Source organism: Podarcis tiliguerta, assembly GCF_965153285.1.
Source record: "Podarcis tiliguerta genome assembly, chromosome: 1".
NCBI classification, from domain to species: Eukaryota; Metazoa; Chordata; class Lepidosauria; order Squamata; family Lacertidae; genus Podarcis; species Podarcis tiliguerta.
Genome location: NC_139534.1, coordinates 69,689,534 through 69,711,820, shown reverse-complemented (window position 1 = coordinate 69,711,820; position 22,287 = coordinate 69,689,534). Strand labels below are relative to the sequence as shown.

The 22,287-nt window shown below is 42.5% G+C and overlaps 1 protein-coding gene across 35 annotated transcripts in view; it reads right to left on the bottom strand.

Moving 5' to 3' along the window:
* Nucleotides 1-22,287, bottom strand: part of TEAD1 (TEA domain transcription factor 1) — a 167,329-nt gene that overhangs the window by 10,352 nt on the left and 134,690 nt on the right. For 27 of the 35 annotated variants that reach the window (XM_083423017.1, XM_083422993.1, XM_083423016.1 and 24 more), the window contains 6 exons: nt 17,390-17,524; nt 17,129-17,175; nt 14,556-14,617; nt 13,374-13,498; nt 5,790-5,963; nt 369-509 (listed from right to left, as the gene is read on the bottom strand). In XM_083423017.1, the coding sequence (XP_083279143.1) occupies nt 369-509; nt 5,790-5,963; nt 13,374-13,498; nt 14,556-14,617; nt 17,129-17,175; nt 17,390-17,524 (684 nt within the window). Of the gene's footprint in view, nt 1-368; nt 510-5,789; nt 5,964-13,373; nt 13,499-14,555; nt 14,618-17,128; nt 17,176-17,389; nt 17,525-20,063; nt 20,076-22,287 lie in introns of all 35 variants that reach the window. The other 8 variants (XM_083422986.1, XM_083422990.1, XM_083422997.1 and 5 more) reach the window with 1 other exon arrangement.

Sequence of the window (22,287 nt, the reverse complement as noted above, 5' to 3'; positions counted from 1 at the left end):
CTTCCAAATGGATAAGCAAATCAAAAATGGGTTGTAAGGAGTCTATTCTATTCAGCCCATAGTACAAAATTACGTAGAGATCCACCAGGATCCTGCATTAGTATTAACTGCAAACCAGGGGCAGCCTATGCAGAGTTCTCCAGAGCTTGTTGGTTTACAACTCCCATCATTCAGCCCCAGGCGGCATGGCCAATGCTCGGAGATGAGGAGAGATGTAGTGCGACAACATCTGAGTGTCCCCCAAATTGGCTTACTCTGCTCTAAGCTCAGTGATTTAAACCAAGCACAGCTTGGAGGGGAAAAAACACTTCTAGAGAAAACAGTGACCTGGCAGCAATCAGGCAAGCAGCAAGTTTGAAAAATCATACCTCTACTTTTTCTACCACTTGCTTCCCGAACGAGCAGACTTTGGTGGAACAGGTGATTGTCATGTTTTCTGAGCTCTCATACTGACTAGTTACACCATAGAATGCTCCTGTATCATCTTGGATGTTGCAGTTTAAGTCCGCCTGCAGGAAAAAAAGCAACAGATGCTTCCTCAACTACCGACATTATTGCAAAAAAAGAGAAAGTATTTATTATGAATGTCATTTGAAATAAAAATTGATCTGCTTTAGCAATCCCCATCAAAAACAGACTTCAGAGCACAAAAGAGCAAATTGCATTGATATTTCCTGCAGCTGCAAAAGAGTTGCCAGCAGATTTTGCACAGCAGCTTTGCAAGATGGGACTGGGATGCAGATAACACACCTGCAGCCCCAGGCAAATTTCAAGGGAGTGCCCTGAAACAATTCTCATTGCCAAGGACAACAGCTGCGCTATTTCTCTTAGGCTTGGGTTCTGCGCTTCCAAATCGTAAAAGCTTTTGACAGCCCATGGACTAACCCAAGGAATTAAAAATATAAGGATACAGCAGTTCCATGGAAAGAATAAGGATTTCTCAGCTTAGACCTTGAAGATCAGACTGGAATTGGATTTGGATAGCTAACCCAGCCACATAGTCAAATAACCGAGGTCCATAAAAATAACCCACCACTACAACCCAAAACAATTAGCGACATATATTCTTCAGCCCCATATTTGGCTGGAAATATGCTCTTCAAGTGAAGGATGAATGCTTCTGTAATACATGTCTGAATGGTGCCTTTGCATACTGAGACTAAAAAGCAGGTGCAAAAATTATTCTCTGTGCCTAAAATTTGCAACCTCCATCATCCAGCCCGGTCACTGAGATCCAGCACTGAGGGCCTTCTGGCCGTTTTCTCACTGCGAGAAGTGAAGCTATAGGGAACCAGGCAGAGGGCCTTCTTAGTAGTAGCGCCCTCCTTGTTGAACACTCTCCCATCAGATATCAAGGAGATGAGTAACTATATAACCTTTAGAAGACATCTGAAGGCTATATAGGGAGCCTTTTAAGGTTTAAGGTTTTATCATGTTTTTATATATGTTGGAAGCCACCCAGAAAGGCTGGGGCAACTCAGTCAGATGGGCGGGGTACAAATAATAAATTGTTATAAATTATTATTATTACTGTCTGTTGATTGCAGTATATAACGCATTCATCTATCAATATACTATAACTTGTCAGCATGGAGCGCTGCAAGTTTTGCATATCAAGACCCTCAACTATTGGACACGATGCAACAAAAAGAACCCCACAACATGCACCAAAACTGAGCTGGCTGCAGACAAGAAAAACACTCCATATGGGAAAGTGTTCTCGGTCTTCGGGGAAACGAGGAGGCAGTCTGCATGTGCCACAATAGTCTTGCCTAAATAGAGTCTTCAAAACAACAGAAAAGCAGCAAATGCAGAAAGATTACAAAGCCCTTTTCCACAAAAAGAGGGGGTTTCCCAAGGGAGCAGCATAATTAAAACACAAATATTCAGTAGTTAAAATTGAACACGGAGAGGTCACTTGTTAAACAGCACAGAGGCTTCAATTACAGTGGAAATGCCGTGAGGCGTCAGTCATATGAGCGTATTAGACTTCCCCTCCTTCTCAATGAACAGGGCTCAAAGAGCAGAGCTTCCAAATTGTGAAGCAATTCACACACACACACAACTGCATCATCTGGATCTTTGGCACACTTTGCTGCCAGTTGTGTGCTGCAGCTTTGGAAGCGCTTCCAGGTCTGCCACATGGCTGGGCTTTTGATGACCAGGCCAAGCTACTCTACTTCCCAGCTGCTCTCTGACTCATTCAGGGGAACCAGCACACTTGCACCAAGTTGCAGGCGGGCGGGCAATGGCTTGTGAAGAGCTTTGCACAAGTGCCATAAAGCTCGCCGTGCAGCAACGGTCCTCTCTGAGGCAACAGAGGGGGCAGAAGCAGCGGGAGTGGTTTCTTCCATCTCAGTTTTGTTTCAGATGTGTCTGAAACGCTGGCTAAAGATGGTCAGTCCACACAGCTGACCTCATCTCTCTACGGCAACTGGCTTGCCAAGTCTCATTCCGTTATGCAATAAAAAGCACATCTAAGGAAGGGGGGGGACGACGACACACATTACAATAGCTTTTTTGTGAATGAAGGAGACAAAGAATCAACATGCCTCTAAAGACGGCAGCAGACACACATGAGGGACGTGGGAGGAGACCATGTGGCTGAGCTCTTTCTGAACACTAACCACACTGAATTCATTATTTGTTAACAGTGCCTGACAAAGGAACAGCATTATATTTTTCAGGTCACAGCTATTTTACATGATAAGAATAGGAACAAACCTAACCATCCAACTCATGTTACTTTGCCACTAATTATGGCATGCATTTACATCTATAAAATGAGAGAGATTTTTGGACATGATTTAATGCCCTTTTATTGTGCAGATTCCTTTATTTCCATTCCACATTTGAATTTCAAAAATGCTTTGGACTTCAAAGCATTATTTTTTTTAAAAAAGTGCACTAATTACAATACACATTATTTTCTAGAACTGCTTGTTTGCATTGCAGATTTCTAAAATGGTAGGTATTCATTAAAATGCACTTATTAATATCACCCACACTTCTTAGAATGAGAGTCTTGCTCTCCATTTTGCAATGGTGCTCAGACACACAAATAGGTTTTCATTACAAAGCAATATTGCAATCGTCTAATATTGCAACAGCACAATTCTAAACATGTTTATTCAGAAAACAAGGCTCATTGTCTTCATTGGGACTTAGTCACGGATTGACATGCAAATGTGTTTATAAAAGTAATCAATCCTTTCAAAAGGAGGTTATGCATTGAATTTCCTTTACAATGAAATGAATGGGCTGGAACAAGGTACTGCGACGTAATTTACGTAAATTATGTAAGTTCCACAATAGCAGACGGTGAGAAGGACAACAGTTTTTGGTGGAAGTTGAACTGCAGCAGAACAGGAGTACTGCTGCATGGACCAAATATAGGGAAGAAGGGGAAACGATGTCTTCTTGCATATTTTTCTGGGTTGCAAACTTTACTACATGTTGCACTTAGTTTTGCCTCTTCAGATCTCGGGAGGCTCACTCTCTACCGGCAAGGAACATTTGAGAGGCTTGAAGCACTTGGTGGCAGCTAATATTCCCTGCTTTCTACTCCCAACCACTGGGAAAAATTAGGAGGGAGAGAACCAATGGAAAAAGCCCAGACAGCAGTTCCTCCACCCCTGTAATTATGACTCAGAACAGAGAAAGGCAGAAGATGAAGAAGTATTTAAAGCCCCTTCACCTTAGGGGCTATAGGAAGGGACCCTTCATAGTTCTAAACAGCAAGAATGGGGTTCCTTTTCACATGGTAATTATAGCATATGGAATGGCTCTAGCAAATGCATACCACGGGAGAAGAGTCTGGGCAGACAGACCTAAACTGTGTCCTTTCACCATACCTTCAAGGTCCTAACTTGCTGCATGTGTCAACAGTCCTTTTATGACCATCCATTATCTGTTTTTGGATCAGGCATTCTTTGGTGGGAGCTCTCAAAAATCTCACGTCAGGCAAATGTATATTTATGAGGCTTTTTTTAAAAAATCACTTCCTCCCCTTAGAAATGTTATCTTCCAGGGCAATGGGGCACACAGCATGCAGCCCACCTAAATGTAGGGTTGATGGCAGCCCTCAGTTTGACTTTACAAAAAGCACTGGCTACAAAACAGTCATTAATAGCAGCATTTTGGTGACATCAGGGATTCTTACATGCAGGGATGTCTTGATGGTGCAGTCAGAATTGCTAACCTGTTCCACTAGATGGCAGGTGACAGTTTGCAGATTGTTTCAGTACCAGTTGTAGAGTGAGCATAATGTCGACAAGCAGTAAAGGAAGCCTGCTCTTGGTAAACTGGATCAGTTTTAAAAATGTTGTGCTAACATGCTAAAATTAGCTGTAAATTACTCATGCCTTTGCAGGGCTGGCAAGATTGAAAACCTGTCACGCTACAGTTCTGAATAAATATTCTGCCTTGGTTTTTGAATATGATTTTGGCATTACTTAAAAAGACAAACTAGATTACTCAGTGGCTGATCAGAACCATGACACTACTACGACAACAGTTATCTGTTTTGCTGTAAGAACTGTCAGGATTGAAAATAAATTTATTAAATCAAGCGGCTGTTCAAAATTAGTGGCAGCACTGAATACTTCAAATAGTTTTGACTGTGATGACTGGTTAAAGTACAGAGACACTGTATTTGTATAATACTATTTTGGCACACTGCTGAACTGTTTTATTGAAGCAATGTTAAGTTTTAACTTTGTTTTCACTTTACTTTATTCTGCTGTACTGGGTTCACCACCTGAGGTTCCTATGGGATGAAGGTTGATCAAAACGGATAAATGAATGGGAGCATAGGTTTGTAAATCTGGTGGGATAACTGCTGACCTTTGCCATTATTGGAATTGTATTTGGTAAGAAATAGCTTTAAGACAACCCCGACTGGCTGAGATCAAAGGCAGTTCTTTGTAGCCATCATGGGCTAATAACCGTTGATGGACCTCCATGCATTTGTCTAATTTTCCATTACAGCCATCTTAGTTAGGGCCCCTCAGCACATATTGGGGCAGAAAAATACATTATTTTTATGCTGTGTGAATATATTTTTCCCTCTGTCTGTTCTGAATCAAATTCTGTCAATTATATTGGATGACCCAAAGTTCTATCGTTTTGAGAGAAAAGTGTCCCTCCACCCACTTTTCCTACACCAGCCAAGAAAGTACATTAGAACATAAGAAGAGCATGGCTGGATCAGGCCCATCTAGTCCAGCATCCTGTTCTCACAGTGGCCATCCAGATGCCTATAGGGAACCAGCAAGCAGGACCTCAGCACCACAGCACCCCCCCTTTCTGGGGTCTCTAGAAAGTGGTATTCAGAAGCATGCTGCCTTCAAGAACAGATGTAGAACATAGTCATTAAGGTTAGCAGCCAATGATAGCCCTGCCCTCCATGAATTTGCATACTCCTCTTTTAAAATCATCCAAGGCCTCCTGAATTCCATAGTTTAACTATGTGCTTTCTTTTGTGTGTCTGTCATCTTTCAATATTCAGCTTCGTAGGATGTCCCCAAGTTCTAGTGAAGGCATAGGCAAACTTGGCCCTCCAGATGTTTAGGGACTACAGCTCCCATCATCCCTAGTTAACAGGGCCAATGGTCAGGGATGATGGGAGTTGTAGTTCCAAAACATCTGGAGGACCGAGTTTGCCTATGCCTGTTCTAGCACGATGAGAGAGGAAGGGGAACTTTTCTCTATCCGCCTTCTTCATACCATGAAAAAGATAGTAGAACATTTAGGAAAACAACAACAGCAGAGTATTTTGAATATCTCACCCAAAATTTTACGAGGAAGAAGGCATTCTGAGGTCCTTTTCCAAACAGCTCCTTCAAGCCGCCCTTCTTTTCAGGGAATTTGTCATAAATCTGGCGAATGTCTACTGATTCCAGCAATGGATCGCTGTAAGAATGATTGGCATGCCCAATGTGCACAAAGAGGTGTTTGTTATACTGTGGAAGTAAAGAAATAAAAAGTGTTATTACTGATGTCATAAGAACTTTGCATTTCAAATGCAAATAACATTTCTTTGCATTTGTTGGGGCTTTATGCTCTTTCTGTTTGCACAATACCTAGAGGATTTATTTATTATTCCATGTAATAAATAAACGTGCATGCTAAAATCAGAAGAAAAACAGGAAAATAGGTGATTTGGTGTCCTGAAATGGAATGCAGTGCAATCAGTCATGAAACTTGGTGTGAGGGAATCCACCTATGCCTGTTCTAAATCTTGGGTTTTTGTGCAGAAAAATGAGGATTAAAAACAGAATGGATGAACTACAGGTGACCAGCAGAAGTGGCACAGGCTTTAGGAGCGTTGGGCACCTCTGGACTGAGACAGCAGAGTCTGACTTCTGCCTGCCTCACCAGCTTGGTAGGCTGGAGGCAAAGTCACAGCACAGCTGAAAGGAAGCACAGCAGGAAAATTCTTCACTAACTTGCTTTGAAGGTGATGAAGTTAAGTCTGATTTCTGTACAACAGCTGCTAAGAAAAACAGGAGGTAGACAACAGTTAGCAGTTTTTAATTGGATATAAAACTGAAATGCCTGGACACTGATTTGTGAAGTCTCTCTTCAAAAGCCTGCATTTATTTATACAGTGGTACCTCTGGTTACGTACTTAATTTGTTCCGGAGGTCTGTTCTTAACCTGAAACTGTTCTTGACCTGAAGCACCACTTTAGCTAATGGGGCCTCCTGCTGCCGCTGCGCTGCTGAAGCACAATTTCTGTCCTCATCCTGAAGCAAAGTTCTTAATCTGAGGTACTATTTCTGGGTTAGCGGAGTCTGTAACCTGAAGCGTATGTAACCTGAAGTGTATGTAACCTGAAGTGTATGTAACCCGAGGTACCACACACAGTTTAATACATTTTTAAAATTATATTCATACATGAAATGCACAGTAATAACTTGTGCTTGACTGTGGCTTGTGTGTGTTGTCTACAACAGCTTCTTTGGTTTGCAAACACACCCACAAGCGACCCAACGTCTTGCTTGTGGACTTCCCATAGGCATCTGGTTGAGCTCTGAAGGAACAGAATGCTGAACAAGATGGTCCTTTGGTCTGATCCAACAGGGCCCTTGTTACATCCTTAGGAATCTGTCTACCAGTTAACTACTTAAAATAACCTCCCATGATAAAAGGCAGAGTAAAAACAGAGAAAACATATTTATCTGTACCTGCAGCCAGCATTGTCATATTTCAGTAGCTTCCCTTCCAAGTCAGGATTTAATACTATATCAGATCTAAATTCAATTTGTTCAGTTATGAGCTAGTCCCACAGCTTTTCAATCAATTAGGAATATTTTTGTCCAAACTCCCCTTTCATAATAACCTGAATTATGTTACCTCCAAATACAAGTGGAAAACCTATCCAGTCTTTGCTTACAGACCAGAGGGGTAGCATCAGCCAAAAAGGGTGTTTCTTCTTTAAAGAGTAGAGTTCATAAACAAATGAATGGAGGGAGTGAATGCATGAATGAGCAAACACATGAATGAATGAATAAATGAATGAATGCTTATGAGTAAAAGCCTTTGAAAGGGCAGGCTTAACTTGCATACCGATCAGTTACACAAGAATTACAGTAATTATCGTCCTATTCTGTAACAATAAGTAATTACCATACAGCATCTGCACAATTGCTAGCTTTACCATCTTGCTCGAGATGCCAACTACAAAAGCAACAAGCTTGTTATCCTCTTTAAAACTCACGTCTAAAACTATGTATGTAAAAGTTTTTATGTATACACCAAACTGTACCTCTGTAACACCACAATTTAAATTAGACTTTCAGGCTTCAAATTGCTCTCCTAAAACCATATTGAAATAGCTGTAGGGATGCTTACTGGACTTCTTCTCAACAATACCTTAGACCTCTGAAGTTAAGAATGTGGGAAATGGTAGAATGTTGCACCATCTAAGGACCTCAAGCCGGTCAGAAGTTGGAAGAACCACAAATTAGGGATATACTGCCTAAATAATTCTTACAGCTTCCTTCTGAAAATCACCTTGGTTTCTAGGAGCTTTTCCTTTTGACTTGTCATTGCAGAATATTCTCTAGGAATAAGGTGGCGCTGGTAACAACATTTATGCAATGCTTTAGAGTGCAGAAAGTATTTCACACGTATTATCACAGCAGAAGCTGTAACCTTCCAGCAGTTCAGGGCTGCCACTGAGATTGAGGGGGCCCAGGGCTATGCAATGTCAGCGCATTGTGATTGCAAGCTGACATCATTCGTGTGTGTGACACAAGTACATCCTATGGCATGCATGCGCAGCCACCATGGAACTTGGGAGAGACCGGCCCTTTCATTGGAAATATTGGGGGGTGCTATCCTCCCCACGGTACCTATGCAACAGTTTGACTTCACCCTCAAAGGTGCACTCCTCCATTGTCTCCTGAAACAGACAGATGCTAACCAACCAGCATTATCACAGGAATCTTTCCTGCAATCCTGTGAAGTGGGTCTGTCTTATTTACTACATTTATATCTTACTTTCCTTCCATGAAACTTAAGACAGCATACATAGGATGAGCTTAGCTTCAAAGCAAGATTGCTGCATTCTGTATCTTCAGCCATAATGAATCCTATCCCACTATTATATATAGTTTGCTGAGAATGACAAGATACATACATGTGAGATATAAACCCAGTCCATCCTGGCTCACAGTGTATGCTCTTAGCAACCTCACCAACTCGGAATGTACTTCCCTTCTGCTTTATTTAGTAAGATTTTCTATGAAGGCCAATTCAGGGAGTGGGAGGAAAGTTCTCAAAAACTCACGTTTCATTTTTGTGGGCACAGAATTCCTTATACACAGTGCAGACCTACACACAAGTCCTGCATATCGAGTTTAGTGGGGCAATGGAGAAAGAGACTGAAAGTCACAAAATGATTGCGTTGTTAAACTTCTGACTTAGAAACCTAAGAGCCACATTGCAAAAGACAGTGTGCTTTTCAAATCCAAAGCAAAGTTAAAGGCAGCTGTGGAGCTACTACAGTTGTTTGCTGATCTTGCCAAATGTACCAGATGCTGCTGCAGCAACAGCAAAAAATTCCAACATGTTTCAGAGGGACAGATGGTATGGCATCATCTCACAATATTCGAAGGACATAAATGTTTATTTTGACATTGCATGTGTGATTATTTTCTCCTTATGTTACTGTAATTCCTACACTAAACAGAATGATGACTAATCCCTTCAGTCACGGCATGTTTCTAATGAACGACAATGACAATGTAGTAGGCATTAAATGAATAGATTTTCTTTTCTTTCTTTTTTTAAAAAAGAACTCATGTTGGTTTAGAGACAACTGTACGCCACTTATGAGATCACTCACACTTAAAAGAGCGCAGTCTTAATCTCCTCCACACCCTGGAGAAGAGGAGCAGGGAGGCTCTGAATGGGCAAAGGAGCAGAAATAAGCAGGGAGCAGACTTCTCAACTTGCATGCTGATCAGTGACAGATGGCGAGTGAGGGTCAAGGCCCTTCACAAAAGGCTGTGTCATAAAGGGGCAACTGAGGGGAGAGGAAAAGCCAGTCCAGGCTACCCCTTTCCACCCTGTCCACCCCCTTTCTGACTGCTGCAGACCCCACTTCCTGGCCTCTCTTCCTCCTCTCGGTGCAGTGAAGAGCTCAGGGCCATTTCTCTTACTTCCGACAGAGAACATGGCACATGGGTGGCTGAACGCCACAGCCAGACAAGTGGAGGATCCCTTCAGTGTGGTGGGCTGAAGCCTGGAGCATTGATGTACACTCAGGTGGGGCGTGACTCCCTTCTTCCTCACTTCCAGGATTGCACTTGAAAGCTTCAGTAAGAACACCTCGCACAACTCAGTTTTCAGTAGAAGCTCAGAAAATACAACAAATACCTTTCATTTACATCATTATCCTTTCTGCCTGTTATATGCTAGGTTTGCAGAAGGTCATTTCTAAGGAGAAAATTGCCCACCCCAGTACTTAAGGGTTCAGGACTGAGATTCCTTTAACATTTTGATGTTATGGCCCTTGTGCTTGTTTTTAAGAACTTGAGAACATACATTCACAGACTGTTTCAGCCGTACTATCTAAAGTAACCTCTGTAGCTTTGAGATGGCTGCCTCTTACTGAACTCTCTCGTATTTGAAGAATGCTGCCTGTAAGGCCATGAAAAATGGCTCTTGTCAAATAATACCAGGAGAAAAAGAAATTATAATCCATTTAGGAATTCAAAGGAACCAAGACAAATTGCTGGTGTCAGGGGATGCTAACATACAAGCTGTGGCAAAACAAAGACAAATCACCTGCATTTGTTTTACTTGCTAACATACAATTAAGCATATCATAATAATGTGTTTTATTTAAAACTGCCATCCCATTCAAAACTCAACAAGCAGGGTGGAAAACTTCAAACAGTGCGAGTGTTTCATTATATATACGTTGTTTGAGCCCTCTCGTGCATGGAAAGTCAATAAAAACAATAACAAGAACTACCCTGTCACCACAACATAATGATAAGAAACCTTGTGACAAAATGTAAGGTACAGTACGTTTCCTGTTCCAGCTGTATTTCAACTGCATTTTATTGCTAGTCCAAATGCATTTCAGAGATTCTGTGTGCCTCTGCAAGGGCAAATGCAGCCATGGAGAGCAATTGGGATGGAGACTGTGGTGCAGAGGGAGTTTTAACCCTTTCTTTCCATGCTGTTAATACAATTCCAGGCATACATACAAGCCCACTGGAATTGGGAGAGGGATTCAGACTGAGAAAAAGCTGCAAGGAAGAGAGTTAAAAGCACCACTCCGATAAAGCCATAGCCCTAATCCAGATTATTCCCTGCCTCCATTTTCCAAAAAGAAGAGTCTGGTGTTCAGATTGCAGTTTTCCTGCCACCTTCTACCATTTGGTTTTAGGAGACAGTTGAAGGCCCAAACTAGCAGGACCATGTGCTGTATATTGTGACCTGTCCTTCTGGTAAGCCACAGCAATGCCAGGGACGGGATGCCATGTCAGCACCACTGCCCTCACCGATCATTATGGCTCTTAGGACTGCACATAACATTTTCCTCCTTAGAAAATGAAAATATGGAAACAAGGTCTTCTAACGACCTGCTGAAGCAGAACCAGCAGAGGGAGCTAAAACTGCAAACTTTATTCATGGTGTAATCTTGTACACGCTTACTCAGAAGTAGGTTGCACTGAGTTCCAAGGGACTTGTTCCCACATCAGTGTCCGCATCAGATTGCTGCCTTTATTCCAAAGTAGTAGCTGCTTTATCAAACACATCTTAGCAACAATGGAAAATCCACACCAACCTTATGCTCCCTAATCTTAAAGCAGGTTAACATTAGCAAGGGGCAACCCCGCTTTGCTCTCTCTACATTTTTGGCTAATATGCCAGGCACATAATCCTGGAGAAAGTAATGGCTATAATCCTGTTGCTTTGATGAGGACCCATTAAGTTCACCGTCCCTGTTCCTTGTTCGTAACATTACCAGTATCCTCTACAGTGACTGGCAGAACCGCTACAGGACATGAGGCATACACAGCCCTATGTGGGAGATACTAGGAATTGAACCTGATACCTTCAGCATACAAGGCAGATGCTCTGCCACTGAGCTGTGGCTGCGACCAGCAGTTCCCCCATATGGAACAAGGATGTGAATGATCCATGCCTGCTCATGTGAGGGGTAGGCAGCTTCTCCAGCTTCATGGATTATGTAAGCACACCGTTAGATTTGGCTCAATGACATCACCTCTGGAAATATACTTAGAATGGTAGAGTTGGAAGGGACCCCTAGGGTCATCTAGTCCAACCCCCCCCCCCCCCGCAATGCAGGAATCTCAACACGCAGTCCCCCACCCAATCTGAAACCATAACAGACCCTGTTTAGCTTTGCAAACATGATGACAATTTTAATGCTGCACCACTAGGAGGAGGGTAAGTGTGCGGTTTGGTCATGGATGACCTACACCTCTAAACCAGGTGTGCTGAACCTTTGGCCTTCCAAATGCTACTGAAGTAAAGCTCCCTTCATCCCCATCCCTGGCAATGTTTGCTGGGGCTGATGGGAGTTGTAGTTCAGCAATTGGAGAACCAGATGTTTGACATAGCTGCTCTAAACCCTCCAGCTGGCATGCAATCTCTTTTCAATGACATGAAAAAGGAAATAAACACTGCTTGCTGTGGAAAAGGGGAATCTTTCTCCTCTATCCTTGGCCTTGTATTTCAGCTGGAGAACAACAGAGAAACTTCTACTCTGTTTCACAAACCACCCCCACCCTATGTTTTCCTTATGTGACTTTTTGGCCAAATCACCGCAACTGCGGATGGCAAGAACTCAGTAAATTTCACGTTCAAGAGAATGCTGAGACCCGATTAGGATGTGATGATCAGGTAAAACCAAGTCACCCTCCTATTTCAGCCAATCAAGTACATCTATACAGCTGGAGAGGCTTGAGCTTTCAGGTGTGAAATGCAAGACCTAAATCAAAAGCCTTTTCAGCACATAGACAATCAGTGTAAACATCTGTCTCCAAAAGGCTCTGTTTCAATAGTTGTATGTTGTCTTCTAAGGGGAAAGGCATGCCTACATTGAAAGCTAAACTTCATTCAACATGTTGAACAGCAGTATTGAAAAAGCAACCATATTGTGCATCTTAATTTCTGTACTGTTGTGCTATTTTCCGCTCACAGCCTTATTGCTATGAAGAGTACTCTGATGTTAGGTTGCCACAGTATGTCTCTGATCATTATTGTAGGAAAACACTTTATTGATAATGCCTACTTGCAAGGATACATACATTCAATTGTTCCCAGAAAAGAGTTATAGAAAGCATAAGATGAGGCTCCACTCTACAGACTATTGTATTTTGCAAGGTATTTGAAGCAAAGTAAGGTTTCGTTTTCCAGGTTTTTCATAAGTGAATTCACTTTTCATAAAGAAATAAAATCTGCATAAAGCAGCAGGTTTAACATGCCCCCCCCAAATGAAACCAAGATGACAATTGACACTGAAAATATTATCACCCTTAGCCTTCTAAGTTCACCGAATCTCTCTGCTATTATAGATAGACAGATAGATAGATATAGATAGCTGAAGTCTTCTCAATGCCTTAAAGCTGATTACAAGAACAAACATCATAAATTCATACGCTCTATTCCTTGAAAGCAGCTAGAGTATATTCTAGGACTTGTGAGGGGCACCATGAACCATCCCTGTTGATCACACAAACAGAACAGGTGATTTAGAAGTTTCCATGGTACAGGCAGATGTTTGCATTGCATTTGTGAAAAGATGTGATACAAAACTGCAAGAGTAAAGAGGCACAACGACTACTATAAAGGATATTTACGTAATTCAGGGTAATACTTACAGAATCTGGATCTCTTTGTTGTTCAAGAAAAGCTGAAAATTCCACCAATCTGAGTTTAGTTGTTCCAATAGATCGACCTTGCCAAGCAGGAACTGAGGGGGCTGGAGCCGATGCAGGTTCAAACCCTGAAATATAAATGATCAGCAACGTCTTTGCTAGTTTTAGATTACGATTGCATTGTATTATTTATTATTGTGGATGAAGAAAACTTGACGCCAGCCTATTTTATTATAACTGTTAAAATTCAACTACTTTTAAGCTCGTTCTCAATTGCTTGGAAATATGGTTATTTTACATTCATAACATTTGTGTTTTACTTGTTGTTAAAATTATATTGCTGTTTCCTCCCTCAAGTATTACATTCTTCTTTGTAAACAAAAGAAAAGCCTATCCAATATATTGTATTTGATGTATCAGGACTGTGCAATTCCTTCTATAATACCGTATTTACTCAAATCTAATGCTCACCTTTTTTGGCCAAATTACATTGCAAAAATTAAGGTGGGCATTAGATTCAATGGCACATTTACATTTGCCAGCAAATACTTTTTTTGTTTTGTTTCAAGGATCTGAAAATTGAGGTGTGCGTTAAATTTGATGGTGCATTAGACTCAAGTAAATACGGTAATTAGACAACACTTTACAAGAAAACATTAAAATAATCACTGAAACCTCAGTAAAGTAAGTATAAATGAAATAGTCCAAGACAGATGCAACTCTAAAAGATTCATTACTGGGAATGTTTGTATCCATAAGAGCCAAGGAGACCAATCTTAATGAAGTCAATAATCATTTTAAAATAAAGTCAATTAATTGAATGATTTTATATTCCTTTAGTTTATTGCATATGAGGCCAAAGGGTATGGTTTTGATTTAGAAAGGACAAAGAAATGTGCCATTTCTTCACAGATGTTCCTACAGTGAGGAATTCTGGAAAAGGTAATGAAACTATGGCTCTAAAAGTAGATGTGGATTAGATGATTTGAATGCATATTCCATCATCTCTGCATAGATAAATATTGCATACACAAACTCACAAATACATTCATCCGAGCTAGATGACCAATGAGACTACTGAACTCCCTTGTGTAGATGTAATTAAAGGCTGCAACCTGTGCCAGGCACTAAATACGGAGTGGGTCCAAAAAAATCTAAACAAATGGATAAATCTGTAATTGTTACCTGAAATGGGAGTTGCGACAGTTGGCTGTATAGGGTAGGCTTGCTGGACAAATGGCTTTATGCTGAAATAAACCATTGGACAATGAAGTCAGATATTAACTGAAGTATTTAATAACAGTAACAAGAAAGCACATTTTGTTTCCAGTAAAGACAACAGTGTAAACCTCCTTTTAGAGCAGTTTTTCTTAGTCTGAATTAATGGCCTAAAGCAGGCTTCCTCAACCTCAGCCCTCCAGATGTTTTTGGCCTACAACTCCCATGATCCCTAGCTAGCAGGACCAGTGGTCAGGGATGATGGGAACTGTAGTCTCAAAACATCTGGAGGGCCGAGGTTGAGGAAGCCTCATCTAAAGCTAGTCCATCCTGGGACGAGTGTAATGTAGAGATTAAAGAGTTGCAGTCCTGAGGAACAAACACAGATTTAAAATGGAGGAATCCTCTCTCCTTGCTCAGCAACTTCAGATTGGCACCTCAATGTGTATGAGCCAGTGGCCCACCTTAGAGCCACCAAATCCATTCCCTGCTCCCTTTTTTGGCTCCATAGCTGCTTGCTGCTAATATTTTGGTTCATTGGTCAAATCAAGAAATACACAAAGCTGGGCTGGGGAAGTGTGGAAGCCCTTCCTAGCGACTGGCCTTCAGGATGTTTGGGACATGACTCTCTGCCAACACCTCCACAAAGAGTGTGATTGGAAGTGGACCTCAAGACTGTGCACATCCATTTGTTTGTTTAAATTTTATTAGCCGCTGTTCAGCCAAAGCGCTTGAAGTGGCCAAGAAGAGGCATGTAAATGTACAATGGGAGTACCATATTGGTCCAAATATAAGCCACACTTTTCCTCCAAATTCTGACAGCGAAAAGTTAAAGTGCGGTTTATATTTGTGACTTTCCCTTTCCCCCAACAGCTCTGGTGAGGCTTGGGAGCAGCAGGTGGGCTGCGCGGGGCAGTGGTGTGCTGCCCGCTCGCCACTCCCAAGCCTACCACGAGCTGCCAGAAAGAAGGGGGGAAGGCCGGTGACAAAGCAGTGCGGCTCTCCCTCCTCCCCCCCCCCCAGGAAGCAGCCCGGGATTGTCTTTTTTTCTCTTCCCTCCTTCAATTTTAAAAGTGTGGCTTATTTGCGGGTGAGTCTTATATTCGGGCCAATACGGTAATTCATTGTTCTAATGAGGAAAGCATTCAGTCAGGGGAAGCATTTCGACTTGCCAGTTGGAAGAATCCCCCCACTCCTCACCCCACACACTGTTCCAGGGGGGTTTCTTACACACACACACACACACCTTTTTCCCCCTGGGGGACGGGGGAAAGAAAGCCCTGTTGTGCAAGTGGAAGTCCTTATACAGGGCTTCTGCTGATGGGACTCCCGCCCACAATATGCACAAATTAGTGCCTAAACCGAGGGACAGGTCAGCCTTTGCCAACCTGGTGCCCCTCAGATGTTTAGGACTACAACTCCAGTCAGTGCAGATGGATAGCACAGTTGTGCTGGCCGGGGCTCATGGGATCTGTAGACCAAAACATTTGGAGGACCATAGGATACCAAATGCTGCCCCAGGCTGTGTAAACACCACACATTAAAAGAACCACCAAAGGAACCTGGGAACTGTACATTACCCCTCACAGAATTACAGCTCCATCTATCAATGAGCCATGGGGTTTTCCAGGACCAAACCAGACGTAATATTAAATGGATGCAAGCATTTACCATACCTGACTTTTGTTCTTTAGTTAGCAGCTGGGGTGGGGAGAGGGGGCAGAAAAGTATCCTGACCATGATATGTGAGGGGTTAACCTAGCCCCACTCCCCAGGGTTGTGGTCCAAATAGAAACACATCCCTTCCTGAAATCCTAAAATCTGCTCGTAAGGTGAGGCTGGCAGTGGCGTAGCGTGGGGGGTGCAGGGGGGGCCGGCCGCACCGAGCGCAACATCTGGGGAGGCGGCGCTCGCACTCGCAGCTCTCTGCCCCTACTTGGCTCACTCACTCTCTCTCACTGCAGTGCTGGCTGTGCGAATCCGATCCGAGCCGCCGGGTCGCCGCCCACTGTGGAGGGGGGGGGTGCCAGGCGTGCGGTGCGGTGCGGACAGAGAGCGAGGGACTATCTGGGGGAGGGACAGTGCAGCGGGGGGCGCAAATTACTTGCCTTGCCCCGGGTTAGGGGGTGCAAATTACTTGCCTTGCCCCGGGTGCTGACAACCCACGCTACGCCACTGGAGGCTGGAACTAATTTCTGTACAGCTTGAGTATCCCACCATTGACCCTAATTGAAACAGCCTTTGTTTTAATCCTCATTAACAGGCACTGTGGTGGCTGGGTAAATGTGCTGGAAAACTAGTATTAAGTATAGAAAGCATTCTGGTCACACAAATGCTTCATCTATTTCCCATGCCACCACTGCCACACTCATTACGTTCTTTAGTTATAGCCTCTGGGATTGAATTCCTCTGGCTAGGTACACATCATTTTTGGATATACACATGCATTCAAATGAACACATACCTACCAATGTGTATTGCAACATATACATACAAACAAGTGAAAACAGTGGCGCTCAGTCTCTTTTCCCATCACTTACTCTTGTGAAGATCCAGGCTGTCCTGTTTGTATCATCCCTGGCCAAAACTGCATGGGAGTAAAAAAAATAATTTTATTTTAACACACACAACTTTTTTCAATTGCTCTCTTTCAGGGCACATTTCCTATATATATTTTCCACTAAAGAATTTTATAAGGGAAGGGGGAAGTACATTTTATAGAGAAATTAATTGATCCATCCTTCATTTCCTACCAATCATTGTTCTGAAATGTACTTTTTTACTGCAGCCAATTAACTTACTCCAGGTGCTCCAGGAAACGTCGGACGGGGAATTCCTGGCAGGCCCAACTTATTGTGAATCGCTGTTGCAGATACTATTTGAGCTGATGACATAGCGGCCATGTGCTGGAGTGCTTTGTCCTTTGCAGTCTGATCCTTCAACATGACAATTACAGGCATTCATTAATAGACTGGACACAACAAATCACACCAAGCAAGCACAGCTAGGAAGCACATATGCTAAAATAAATTTTATTTTTTTTAAGGCACAGGAAATGTGAAAAATAAAAGCATACCATGCAGGGGGGTGGGAATGTAGCACAAGGGGTAAAATACATTTGGATTTCCTCAGGGTAAAATGCTCTGCTCCATATTATCATGACTCGGTTTAAGTAGGAATACAATTCCCTACTGCAAATCGGTAGGAAGTCAGCTAGAATTTAACCCAGGACTGAATTTTATTCCCCCCTCCCCACAAACCAGAACAGAGTCTGAACCATCATTTGAAAGTCTTTGTTGAGCCCAAACAGGAACACAACAGCAGCAACAAAATCAGGTGACTAGTTCATAATAGAGATTTGCCTAAATACACAACAGCCCTGATAGGGGTAATGATCTGAAGGCAGCTGAGGCTACTGTCTTGCTGAAGCTAAGCAGGTTTGGCTCTGGTCACTGCCTGCAGGTGAGACTACCTGGGAATTGCATGTAAGCAGCCTTGGGCCCCATGACAGAAGAAAGGTGGGTTATTAATGTAGGAAACGAATGATGTCACTGATTGCAACCAGATGGGAACCTGAGACCCTGAAACTAACATCTATAAGGATATTTAGGTATTTCTGGAATCCACCTGGCTTCTCTTTAACAGCCCTCTCTTCAAGAGCTCAGGAGAAGGAAGCCTGTTGCTTTAAAACCCACACTTCACTCTAAGAGGCTGGAAGAAGAATAGGAAGGCAGGGCAAGGCAAAGCATGCACTGCACAATATTTCACACATGCTGTAGTGCTAAGCTACTGCTGGTGCCTATTAAAGTTGTGGAAAACTGAACTGGAGGATTTAATCCAGCCAAAGTTAAAGACTTTTAAAGCCTATTGCTTTCAGCAGCAGAGATTTAAACCTGTACTTAAGGCTTCTGTTGAAACCAAGCTTTCCTTAGGTCTGACTGTACCCTTAAAGGCTCCACACCCACACTCGGTGAAGTAGGAACCCCAGAAATACTTGGGAAATACTTGATTCCATATATGTTACTACATATAATATTTATGATACTAAATGCTAAATAGGTTTATTTTATAACAACCCTCAATCTATAAATGATACTGTTCAAAATCAGCGGTGGACTTGCTCTAATGCAGTTTCTCCAACTTAGGTCTCTGACTGTTTCTGGACTACAACCCCCATCATCCCTAGCTAGCAGGACCAGTGGTCAGGGATTATGGGAACTGTAGTCTAAAAAGAGCTTGGTCTAAAGGTAACCCTGGTTATCCCCAATCCCAATTATCAGCCATGCCAGGGTCAAGCCAGAACCATGGGCAGGTGCACCATGGTTTAGATGTGTGATGTGCAGAGCAGGATCCCTGAAGTAGGTGGCTGGAGCTGGGAGGTACTGGAGTCTAAAGTACAGCAGGCACTGCTGTCTTGAGAAGCAAGGGCAGCTTGCTAAGCTCCTGGTGCTTATGCCGAGTAAAAGACTGAAGAGGGCTCTGAGGCTTGAAAGTGTACAGTCCATAGAAGCTCAGGTCCCAGCCTGAAACAATCAAGTTCAGATCCCAGCCCTGAAGTAAATGACCTTTGGGAGTTAACCAGGCAGCAGTTTTATATTTCTCTCTCACCCTATTCCAAAGGCTCATGCTAAGGAAGCTAGACACAACCCAAACACAATGAAGCCCTTGTAGGAAGGTACTCAAATCCTACACAGGCCTTCCACAGTACGTCTAGTCTTAGATTTGAATACTTGGCTGCACAACTGCACAGGGCCTACATGTCACTTGGTGGCTGCTTGTGAATAACAGAACCAAGCGTGTGAAGTCAACTGGGCAAGGAAGATGCATTTCCCTGGCCTCACTTTCCTTGGCATTTCCCAGCATTCACACACTGAGATCCCTCACCTCCACCATCACCATATGGGACCACAGCGCAGGGAGGTGGCTCCTGTGGGCGGCTCTCTGTGAAGCGGCCTGTAAGCCCTGGATTTGGGATCCCATTGGGTAAGAAGATACTGGCAAGTCATGGGAAACCGTACCAGGTCTTTCTAGGGAACCATTCCCTTGTTACAAATAAATCTGGCTTCAGCAGAATTCTGTAGCAGCCTTATTTATATATTCCACGCCACAAGTTCCTCTTGCTTTGAAGGAAAAAAATGTTTTGGGCGAAAGCTAAACTTTGGGTATAAGACTGAACGATAAAGGAACACAAGCGCTAAGAGGCAGATTCATTGTTACAAGCAAAATCGCAAGCATGCTAGCCAGGAAAGCATGCCATCCAATATGGTATACGAATCCGCACACATAATTCCCCCCAAAGCCCGTAATGAGAAGTCGAGCAGCTTCTTCATTTCAACAGCTCCTTTAGAAACAGCAGAGGCTAACAGTACAGTTAAAGCTAGCTAAAAGAAATAAAAAAGAAAGAAAAGGGGGGGGGGGAGCCTGCCAAGCACAGCTGAAGTATGTAATACTTGCTTTACTGAAAAAAATACTTACCATGCTTGTTACCTGGATGCAACAACAAAAAGTTTGTTAAAATGCTTCTGTACAAGTGCAGTTTCTTAGCAAAATATGCTCTAGCACAATTAAAATTGGAAGGTGTTCCTAGTCATTTCGTACACAGAGTTTAACAGTTATTATTAATTTTCACCAAGGAACTGATTCATCAGAAGAAGAAAAGGACTAATTGTATTAATGCCTACCACGCTGATAAAATTAAATGACCAGCTTGGCAGCTGTTAGGTCCCCATTTAAAAAGCTGTGGAAACTGCTGTAATAAAACTATTACAGGTTGCCTATTTTATGCTGGTTTGCTGGGGGTATGGGCGGCAGGGGGAGCAGCTGCTCTCAGAGGTATCTCCCCCCCCCCCAAAAAAAATCCTGAGCAGAATTCAAGCGGAAACCTGATCAGGTGTTAATGCTTCGAGAAGCGACATTAACACCTGTGGACCCATCTGTAGCCTGCTCTTCCAGAGTCACAGGGGAACTGGCTGAGAGCAATATGGCTGCTGAAGAAACCCGGCTTTTAGCAGCAGCGGGGATGCCGTAGAGTGAGAAATCAACTTATTCAAACAATTATGCCAACTGCTTGACCTATTTTTCGACTCCTGAGGTTTTTGGGTCTTGCATTATTATTCCAAATAGTTAGCAAGGAACTCTTCAGAGTGAAAAACGAAATGAAACTGCCTCTTTCGTGCAGATTTATAATGATAAAAGAGGGACTCGGCTTTGTTTTCTTGTATCACAGGCAGGATGCGGTGACTGTACATCTGTTAGTGTCATGACTGGGCCAGTGGCACTCATGCCAGGAATGAAGCTTGGAGCTTCCACTCCGTAACCAGGCAGGGCAAGAGAGGGCCAAGCTCCTGACCAACCCAGAAGCTTCAGATTGCCTGCCAATTGGAGGAGCAATGTCACATGTCCATATTCCTTTTTCATTCCCAAAGAGAGCTTTTGCTGCACAAGCATGTACAGACCCCGAGGGGCTAGATAATTCATTTGTGGATCAATGAAACTGAGGTCAAGTGAAGGATTATATTATTCAAGAAATTTATAACAGCTGTTTTATCATTTCTTTTAATTACATGCCATTGTATTTGCATTCCATTTGGTCAAAATTTAACAAATAGATATGTGCATATACATTTTATATGTATCTGTGCATGTGGGGTGTGAGTAGGGCAGAACAGCTAACATAACTGCAGAATGTACATAAAAAGTGTGTCCTTTTGGAAAGAAATTTTCTATTCAGTAGAATGAAAAATCGGGGTGGGAAAATTTCTTACTTGTTTGAACCCCAGGCAAGGTGTGGTTTGTTTGTTCCAGAATAACTCATGACCCACTATTATCTGGATTAAATGGCTAATTTGTAAAATAAAATACGACGTATAAAAAAGGCATATTACAGCATATTACAGGGCATGGATAGGACTAGGTAGCATTCAGGGTCTCTTCAAATCCTCTGATTTTATTATCAACCCTACATAATGAAAAGGAAGCTTTACCTTCCTCACTCATATGCAGCTATTTCTGAGGTAACTCATAACAACTGATTAATCACACATTAAAATGCTACATGACAGTCTGAGCAGCTAGTGAAGAAGACTACATCCAATTAAAACTGGATGGGGAATTTAGGCAGGCAGATTAGTAGTAATTACTGAAACTGGAATTTGGCCAAGATACATGACTTAACACCCGTATTCTCCACCTCTGAGTGCACTGGGATCTTTAATGAACACAAGCGATCAAGACCTTGACTTCCTAAGAAAACGGGTGTGTGTTTCCACTGTCAGTTATGCTGCAGTAAATACAAAATGGCTTAATTGTAGTCATGCAAAATTATGCAGTCACTAGGCAAATGTGAAGCAGAATTTGTTTAGAATAGTTTGCCTTCAAGTGCCATGATTGGCTTCTGGTGCTAGTAATGCTAACATTATTTTCCTGTCGTTTACAGTAAAGTGTTCCTTGGCTGACTCTCATCTAGTATTGATCTTTGAAACCTTGGAACAGGCAAGCATTCCTCCAAGGTGACCCTGAAATAGTCCTTGAATGTCTCTTGCAATACGTTATTTTCCAAAAAGGGGCGGGCCTTAATATGCTTCTGTATTTTGTCATTTTTGATCCATACAGGGACCATTGCAATACTGTTTCCCAAGAAAAATGATCGCCACCCAAGTAATTATCTACATATCCTTGTTCCCTAAAATGTCCCTTCTAC